This window comes from Anguilla anguilla, chromosome 6 (genome assembly GCF_013347855.1).
Source record: "Anguilla anguilla isolate fAngAng1 chromosome 6, fAngAng1.pri, whole genome shotgun sequence".
Lineage (NCBI taxonomy): Eukaryota > Metazoa > Chordata > Actinopteri > Anguilliformes > Anguillidae > Anguilla > Anguilla anguilla.
The window spans coordinates 3,668,489-3,677,478 of record NC_049206.1 but is presented as its reverse complement, the minus strand read 5'-3'; the positions used below and the strand labels follow the sequence as shown (position 1 = coordinate 3,677,478).

Genomic DNA, 8,990 nt, shown 5'->3' with positions numbered 1-8,990 from the left:
GAACCCCAGCCTCACCGCACACAAGAGCTCCTCGGCAGTGGAGCGCCAGCGGGAGTACCTCCTGGACATGATCCCCTCCCGCTCCCTGTCCCAGGCCGCCAACGCATGGAAATAACCCGCTCCCCCCGTCCTGATTACTCACCATGACGACGCTCAGAACCGCTCTCACCGCCATAGCGATCGACACGCCCCCCCCCCCCCCCCCAGCTGGAAACCAACCCTGAGACACCCAGAACCGCTAACTCGATCCGAAACGGAAATAAAAAAAACCTCTCTCTCTCTTCTTCATCTGTCCCTCTCTCTTTCTCTTTTGTTTCCTTACTTCTTCTGTTTGTTTTGGATGCCCGTCCTTATTTTTCAGGGCTTGGGTTTTCAGGGCTTTTTCAGGGATTGTGGGATTGTTGTGGGGAGGGGGGGAGGAGGGGAGGGGTCGGGGCAGAGAATGGAGGGAGACTAAATACCGACGAAATGAAAATGAGTACACAAAGGACCCCTCTCTCTTCCTGTTCCCTCCCCGTCGCCTCGTCACCGGCGCACAGGGATGATGTCATCAACTGTCGCCTGTAAGGATGGTGATGTCAGACAGAGTGAATGACCTTTGACCTCACCCCTCCCCACAAAACGGCTGTTGTGCAAACGGAATTTCCCCCTTTCCCCCGCTTCCCGCCACGGGCGCGACCGTTGGGAGACACGCGGACTGAGCGGCAGCGGTTGTCGCCACGGGCAACGGCTCGACCTCGACAAGATGCTAGGTTTCTTTAGCAAATTAAAATACAAGCATATTAAAGAGGAATAATAAAAGACAACAAAAAACAAAATAAAATGACAACAAACGTGCTCTCGTGTCCGGAGTCTCAGGTGTGGGACAGTAGCTGGGGTTTTTTTTTTTTGGGGGGGGGGGGGGGGGGTTTGGGATAGGAGGGCAGCCGTAGAAGATTCCGGAGTGTCCAGCTTCCAGCTGCTTGCATTACGAACCATTTCTGTGACTCTGTCGCTGCGGAGTTGTCAACCTTCAACTCTTCGAGATGGCTGTACGAACTGGTTTCGACGTTGGCTCAAAAACTCCTTTTATTTTTGTTTGTTTTTTTAAATTATTATTATTATTATTATTAATGTAGTCTTTGGAGTAAGCGTGGAAACTTTTACACAGCGGACGGGAAACCGTGGAGGATTGGGACTGTGTCGGGACTGTGTCGGGACTGTGTCGCTGAAACTGTGTGGGAGATCCTGCTGGCTTAAATACAGACAGAAGAAAGCACGCGATGGCGGACTTCAAACGGATGTTTTCCGGACATTTCCTGCGAACCCCAACCGGCCGATGTATGATCGAGGGGAGGGGGGGGTAACCCTTTTCTCCCGATTTTAGGCTTGGCCAAAGTTGCGTTTCATATTTTAAGTTGTCCTTGCTTTAGACGGATGTGTTTCAAATAGGTGAGTGTTGGCTTGAGGGGTGTTGCACGTTTCTGGCAGAAACCAAGGCGTAGATGCAGAAATAGTGTCTTCATTCCCTGGACACCGGGGGGGGGGGGCGAAGCTCACGCTCACGTCTACACAACGGGTTGAGCCGAACTTCATTCCGCTCCGTGTATCCTGAACGTACCGAACGTTCATGTTTATTTTCTCTTTCTTTATCTGTCTCTCTGGGGTGATTTCTGTGTTGCCTTTGATAAGTGTGCAGGGGAGAGATCTCCAGGCACAGGGTTGGCGCTGGGCTCCACCTCATTGGCCGTGGCTGACCCGGTTGCCAGGGGAACGCGATGCGTTTCGAACCCTGGCGAGGTCGGCCGTTTGGGCGGAATCTACGCACGGCATGTCCTGAGTCACGCGGCTGACCCGGGTCATCACCGCTGTGAGGGTGACCTCCTGCTTCTTAAAAAAAAAAAATCCTAATTAACCCTTTAACTGGCCGCTGAGCGTCTTCACGTCCAAACTCAGTTTATTTGTTGCTCGTTGGGAAACGGGACCGAGGCCAACGGTTTAAACAAAAGTGCATTTAATGTGCATGAATACGCGAGTAAATAAACTCCGTTTGGATGTGAAAAGAGGCTGAAGTGCCTGCTCCTGCTCAAGATGCAGGTGGTAAATTTAAGAATATCTCCCATTTGGTTCCTTTTTCAAAATTTCTTTTTTTTTTTTTTGTTATTTGCTTTTTTGTTTTTTTTTACAAAAAGCTCTGGGGAGCAGTGCATTATGGGGCTTCTGGCTTCCTGCCTCCAGGAGGTCTCCCTGAAGAGAGGTGGTGACTGTTGTTGGCGTAAAAAAGGGGGTGTGGTGTTCACAGCGGGTCGATTTGCATGATTTGCATCCCACCAAATTCCTTTTTCTTCGAATCAAGTGGGTGACCGTTTGAGCCACACCCCCGGACGCCGGGAACAGTCAACGCCCCTTAAAAAAAAACAAAATGGAGACCTTGAAGCCAGCCGTTTTACATGCCAGTAACGTAAAAGGTAAGCAGCCTAATGAAAGGTACTCTTAGTTTACTATCCTCTGAGTTTGCCCATGCCCCCCCCCCCCCCCCCTCCCCCTCACCCTCCCCCTCCCCCTCCCCAAATGAAGATTCCCTTTAACACTGCACCGGTCGTACATGAAGAAGCTCCACCACATGGCTCATTTTAACCACATTTCCATAGGCTCTGACCTCAGTTTCTTCCCATTTCTGGTAAACGGTTAAACTAAACAGGCCTGGGGTCACATTTAGTGTTGCAAACTTTTATTTTTTATTTTGCCGATATGTTTATGTGAGCCTACACAAGGTCAACAAGGAAGGAAAAGAAAATCTAAATTGTACCCCTCCCTGTTTTTAAGGATCATAAATTAAGGAGCAGTTCAAATTCTTGCTTGAGGATGGTGTTTTGTATCCAAAATTTATAGGTAGGCCTGGCACTTGTCCACAAGACAGTGCTTATTCACTGGTCCTGCAGGTATAAAGGTCCCACGTGCAACAACTACTTGTACATTTGTTCCCACTTTACATTTGTATCATGCCTTGTCTTAATCTTTCTTTGGACTTCTTTCATTTTTCCCTTTCCTGCCGTGTGATTGGGTGACAGAAGTGTATTGAAAGCCAGACTTCTCTGTCGTCGCGGTTACGGAAGCCAGGAGAGGGGGGTGGGGTTTTCATGAGGTCTGTGTTCTTTGGCAGGGGTCTCTCATTCTCCTCTGACTGCTGACCGCTGCTGTCTGTCAGTTAACACCATTCCCTCTCCCTGGAGGGGGTACTAGCATTGTTCAATGCGGAGCACCCCCCACCCCGACTCAGTCCCACTACCCATTGTATTGGTGATGTTCCAGTTTGTTTGGGTTACTTTTGACCCCCTCCCTGTTCTATCGAGTAATAATAATAAAAATAATAATAAAAACTAATTTTAACCCTTTAGTTTGGCGTGTACTTGAAATAAATTTATTTTGTTGGTTGATCTCATTTAATGTGTTTTAAAATAATGTCAGAACCTGTGGTTTGATTATTTTAATGTTCAGTATTTCATTTCCCTTTTCTATGAGTCGTTTTGTGTGTGTGTGTGTGTGTGTGTGTGTGTCAACTTGTTTAAAAGGGTTAAATTGTTTTCAGAACGATATGGAAGTGAATTTTTGTTCCAGCGGTTTCCATGGAAACGCACACCCAGACCAACTTGATCCTGTAGAGCCGCAGGGTTCTGCTGGTGTTCATTTTCACTTTGAAACTAGCAACCGATTCAGACCCTAGAAACCGAGTGAGTTACCCGTGCAACCAACCGCCCCGGCGCTGAGAAGCAGCGAAAACCAGCAGCAGACCCCAACAGTCCCTGTGGCTCTCCGAGACCAAGGCCAGGGCTGGGGGCCCCAGCAGTCCCTAATGTGTGCCACATTTGTCTGTATTTTTTTTCTCGAGATATGCGCATTATCGTGGCTCAACTCTTATCATCTGCATTAAATATTACACAAGAGGTAGGCTACTGAATATTTACAATAAAGAATACGCACCAAAACAAAATCTTTTATACATATAACCAAGGAAGATGGATCGGGAGAAATTCACACATATGTGAACTCCCGCGTAACCGCCTTTTGCACGAGCAGTTTCCCAGATTGTCCGACGCCCTCCGATCCGATGCCAATTTGTAATCGAGATCGTGTAGCTACCTTGTCCTTCGTTTATTGTCTTTCCTACATTGTACCCCAGCAGGGGGCGATAATGCGTCAACGTATTGAAACAGGAAGTGAGGACGTGACGTCACGTCACCTCGGTTTCGAGAAGATGGCGACGGCCAAGGTGAAGCAGGACATGCCTCCTCCGGGAGGTTATGGACCCATCGATTACAAGAGAAATCTTCCGAAACGGGGATTCTCTGGTCAGTAGAATACGGCTTTGTTATAGACTTGAAAGGGAATGTGTGTTTCCTCCCCCAAGAAATATACTTGCAGAAATGCAGTGGCGGTCTAGCCGGGCAGCTAGAGCTAATTGTGCTAGCAAAACAAGACGTCTTGAACCTCTTATTCTAGTGGAATGACCGTATTTAGCTTCATATTAAAATAATGCAAAGTTTTGAAACGCAATCCGCATTCATTTTTACGAAACCAGTGCAGTCCAGTAACTAGTATTAGATTTAGATGGTTTGCTGTTGTCGATAACTTGGTTAGCCAATGAGCTAACTTACACTCGTTCTTGCGTTCCGGTCAAACTTGCCTGCTGGGATTACTAGTAAATGAAGTGAGAATTTATTGACATCTGTATTATATTGTTTAGCATTAACATATGTGCAGGATTGTATTTTCAGGATTACATGTTCACTTGTTCATTTGTAATATATAACCCCAGGTGAACTAAGGTTGGGTAGGTTGATGGCTAGCTAACTTACCTTACTTCGCCTGATGCATTCTAAAGTTGCTAACATACCATTGTGTGTGTATAAATAGGCATTTATACTGTAGGCCACATAAATGTGTATATTAACTGTTTGGTAATACGAATGTTGTTGATCCTGTCCATCTTATTTCAGGGTACACAATGTTTGGAATCGGTATTGGCATCATGATGTTCGGATATTGGCGGATGTTTAAATGGAACAGAGAGAGGAGGTAAGGTATTAGATATTATTAGACGTCGAATTATGGCTTTAAGAACCAGATTGGTCAGAACAGCTACGCGGCCATTGGTTTATTAGCACGAAGGCAAAATGCTACACATTGTATAATTATTGGAATGGTATATTGCAGCTTGCATACTTTATTAATATGCATGTCTCAACCAGGCCCGGCAAGTTACTTTTTAGAGAACAAAATTGAACCAAACCAGCGTGTGCTCTGAAGAAAACACACGTTTCTGTTCTCTTTATGTCCTCCATGTTTGATGCTGACTGAATGCAAACTGCAGGTTTTTGTGTGCTTTCACTCGTGTTGAAAAATCACACGGGTGCATCAAAAGCATCGCCTCTCAGGCGCTTGTCTGTCGCATAATATCAGCTCATAATACAGGGCTGTACGCTAACATTGTTTTCCAAGGAACATGTGCGCTCCTAAGTTAAAAAAGTCAGGAGCACACTGATGAATCCCTATTAGTAGTTGTGCTCTTAGCTTATTTTTCCAGCTGGCACACCAGTTTTCAGGAGCAAGTAGAGCCCTGTCATATCGGATACAATTTTAGCATCTGTCAAATGGTGAGAAGTTCTTCATTTTCAGGTTATCAGTCAATACCAAACCCAAACCTATTAGGAATTATTTTTGTCTTATAATAGCAGTAAACCATTTTTTATGTCATGTCTACTCTGCGATTATGTATACAGTGTACTGTATCTCTATGAAATACAGTATCTCTACGACTGGGGGTGAAAATTACAGGGTGTGGGCGGATTGTTGGGATGGGGGTTGTAGTTTTGGGGTGTGGGGGGATTGTTGGAATGGGGGTTGTAGTTTTGGGGTGCAGGGTGTGGGGGGATTGTTGGGATGGGGGTTGTAGTTTTGGGGTGCGGGGGGATTGTTGGGATGGGGGTTGTAGTTTTGGGGTGCGGGGGGATTGTTGAGATGGGGGTTGTAGTTTTGGAGTGCGGGGTGTGGGGGGATTGTTGAGATGGGGGTTGTAGTTTTGGAGTGCGGGTGGATTGTTGAGGTGGGGGTTGTAGTTTTGGGGTGTGGGGGGATTCTTGAGGTGGGGGTTGTAGTTTTGGAGTGCAGGGTGTGGGGGGATTGTTGAGGTGGGGGTTGTAGTTTTGGAGTGCAGGGTGTGGGGGGATTGTTGAGATGGGGTTTGTAGTTTTGGGGTGCAGGGTGGTAACAGGTTGCTTGTGTTTCAGGCGGCTGCACGTTGAGGAGCTGGAGGCGCGGATAGCACTGCTGCCCCTGCTACAGGCAGAGAAGGACAGGAGGTCAGACACACACACACACACTTATACACGCACGCACACACACACACACACACTTATACACGCACACACACATACACACACACATACACACACTTATACACACACACACATACACACACGCACGCACACACGTGCACACACATACACACACCTATGCTCACTAACACAGTTGCACATGCACGCACACACACACACACACACACATATATATGCACACAAATGCAGGCACACACACACTCTCATTCTCTCATGCACACACAAATAAGTGCATAAACACTGACACGCACGCATTCTCACATGCATACACACGCACATTTAGGTGCACACAAGCCCAAACACATACACACACACACACACACACACACACACACACACACAGGCCTTGAGGCTGTGGCTGTGTATCAGAGCGTTAATCTTACCTCGGTTAAGATTTTTTTTTTAGCATGACATTTACATTATCTATTATTCCCAAAGTCAATCATGAGTGAAAATTAAAATGGGAAAATATCACAACAGCTATGAAAATTCATTGAAGATTAATGGTGAGAGTAACATTAATCAGAATGTTTAAAACGGTCCGTTTTGTGAAGGACCTGCTACGCCAACAGAAGGTGCCAACGCAATACCCCTCAGGTTTATCGCAAGCCGCTACGAACTCGACAGACAGTGTCATCTTTTTTTCTCTTTCTCTGTCCCTCTATTTCTGTCTTTCTGTCTCTCTCTGTCTGACCCTCTTTCTTTCTCTCTGTCCCTCTTTCCTCCTCTCTGTCCCTCTCTCCTCTTATCCCTCCTCCCTTCCTCCCTCTCTCTATCTGTCCATCTTAGGATGCTGAAAATGTTGCGGGAGAATCTAGAAGAGGAGGCAGAGATCATGAAGGATGTTCCTGGGTGGAAGGTAAAAAAATATATGTATCTGTAAAAATGGGGGAGTTGTACTGATGCATCTCCTGTAGTTCCCAGCAGGTGATGCACTTCAAATAAAGGGGGCATTTTTTACCCTTGAGCCAAGGTGCTTAACCTTGATTCACTTCAGTGATTATCCAGGTCGGCATACCAACGGATTGTATATTTAAAAACATTTTTTAAGTTGTGTAAGCATCTGCTAAATGCCTGAAATAAAAAAAAAAGACAGAATATTCAGTGCAAACCGGTGTTGTCCCTCCACCACGATCGTACATAAGATATGTGACACAAGTGCATTTGGGCTTCAGTGGAAGGTCTTTCAGTTATAAAATGGAGCTGTCTATCTGGTGAGTTTAGAGAATCTGTGCTTGTGTAGTTCTTTTTTTTTTATGTGCTTTTCTTAAAGACATATGACTGAATAGCAGTTTGTGCAACAAACATTATTTAAACGTGCTTCTTGTGAATGTGTGAAGGAGCTTTTAAAGCCCAAAGTGACCGGTGTCCCTGTAATGTCTGCTGCCCCCTACAGGTTGGAGAGAATGTCTTCAACACCGATCGCTGGGTTCCTCCAATCACAGAGGAGCTGTTCAACTTAAAGCCACACGCAGAGATGGTGCGCAAGCGCTTCGGTTTCCATTGGGCCCTGTGAGGCCTTGTTTAGGCCAAGCCTGCACTTTGCTACAACTGGCTGGCTCCACACCGCCCCCTGGAGGACAGGAAGAGGAACTGCGTATGGTGTTCGGTGTTGTTCATTGTAAATGTTAATTATTAAAAATCTCTTTTCATTATTTCTCCCCAGTTTGCCCTGATTATTTGTCTTTTGTTCCACATATATTTCCGGGATAATGGCATTAAAAAAATATATTTTTTTTTTTGGTCTGAGATCACAAATATGCAATTAGAATATTCTTAACTGAACATTCTAATGCTACTGGCAGCGGAGTTTTAGAACGCAACGGTTTAACAGAAAAAAAAAAACATTCTGAAAATAAAAAATCACTCTTCAGGGAGGGGGGGGGGGCAGGACAAGTAAAGTGTCCCTTGTGCAGAAGGCATTTCAGAGCTGGAGTGTTGATCCAGGCTCCCCGCTGGCGGCAGCATAACCGCGTCCCGCCTGAGCTGAGGGCTCGGCCGACCCGGGGTCCAGGCCCATATTTAGACCGGATGCTGTGCTTTGATGTTAAGGCAGGCCGTGCGTTGAGTGACTGGATTGACGGGAGGTGGAGCGTTTCACTTTGAAGTGCCATTTGCCCCCACGAACCTGTTCTTCTCTTTGATGAAAATGTTGTTTTCTCGTCTGCAGAGAATTTTCCACCCTCCGCTGGTGATGCCTTTTCCTCTCAGGTTCTGTGCTGGCGTCACATTGGACCGCGACGGGGTCACGTGTCCTGGTCACTGAGGCTTCCGTCCGAACATACCCGCCACCCAAACATTCCCTCCACCCAAACGTACTCGCCATCCAAACATTCCCTCCACCCAAACGTGCCCTCCACCCAAACATTCCCTCCACCCAAACGTGCCCTCCACCCAAACATTCCCTCCACCCAAACGTGCCCTCCACCCAAACATTCCCTCCACCCAAACGTGCCCGCCATCCAAAGATACCCTCTGCATAATCATACCCTCTGGCCAAACATACCCATTCTGAGCTAGCCACAGGAGAGCAGCCCCCCCCCTAGAGCCTGGTTCCTTCCAAGGTTTCTCCCAACATGACTTCCAGGGAGCTTTTTCTGGCTCGCTCTGTGGGGG

The 8,990-nt window shown here is 46.7% G+C and overlaps 2 protein-coding genes across 3 annotated transcripts in view; both read left to right on the top strand.

Moving 5' to 3' along the window:
* Positions 1-1,884, top strand: part of LOC118230575 (transcriptional repressor p66-alpha-like) — a 28,555-nt gene extending 26,671 nt beyond the window's left edge. For both annotated transcript variants that reach the window (XM_035423698.1, XM_035423697.1), the window contains exon 11: positions 1-1,884. This exon is cut by the window's left edge and continues 19 nt beyond it. In XM_035423698.1, coding sequence (XP_035279589.1) covers positions 1-115 — 115 coding nt within the window. In that variant the 3' untranslated portion in view covers positions 116-1,884.
* Positions 1,885-4,171: 2,287 nt separating this feature from the next.
* On the top strand, positions 4,172-8,039 carry ndufa13 (NADH:ubiquinone oxidoreductase subunit A13). Its single transcript, XM_035421136.1, has 5 exons — positions 4,172-4,328; positions 4,977-5,055; positions 6,267-6,338; positions 7,164-7,233; positions 7,771-8,039. Exons 1-5 carry the CDS (start codon positions 4,172-4,174, stop codon positions 7,888-7,890), a joined length of 498 nt encoding a protein of 165 aa, XP_035277027.1. The 3' UTR covers positions 7,891-8,039.
* The last annotated feature ends 951 nt before the right edge of the window (positions 8,040-8,990 follow it).

What these genes read in the sequence shown, in the direction of transcription:
- ndufa13 (XM_035421136.1), top strand. Translation starts at nt 4,172, where the DNA reads ATGCGTCAACGTATTGAAACAGGAAGTGAGGACGTGACGTCACGTCAC. An exon ending in TCCGAAACGGGGATTCTCTG is followed by an intron (nt 4,329 to 4,976) that starts GTCAGTAGAATA and finishes ATCTTATTTCAG; the next exon opens with GGTACACAATGTTTGGAATC. An exon ending in AGGATGTTCCTGGGTGGAAG is followed by an intron (nt 7,234 to 7,770) that starts GTAAAAAAATAT and finishes TGCCCCCTACAG; the next exon opens with GTTGGAGAGAATGTCTTCAA.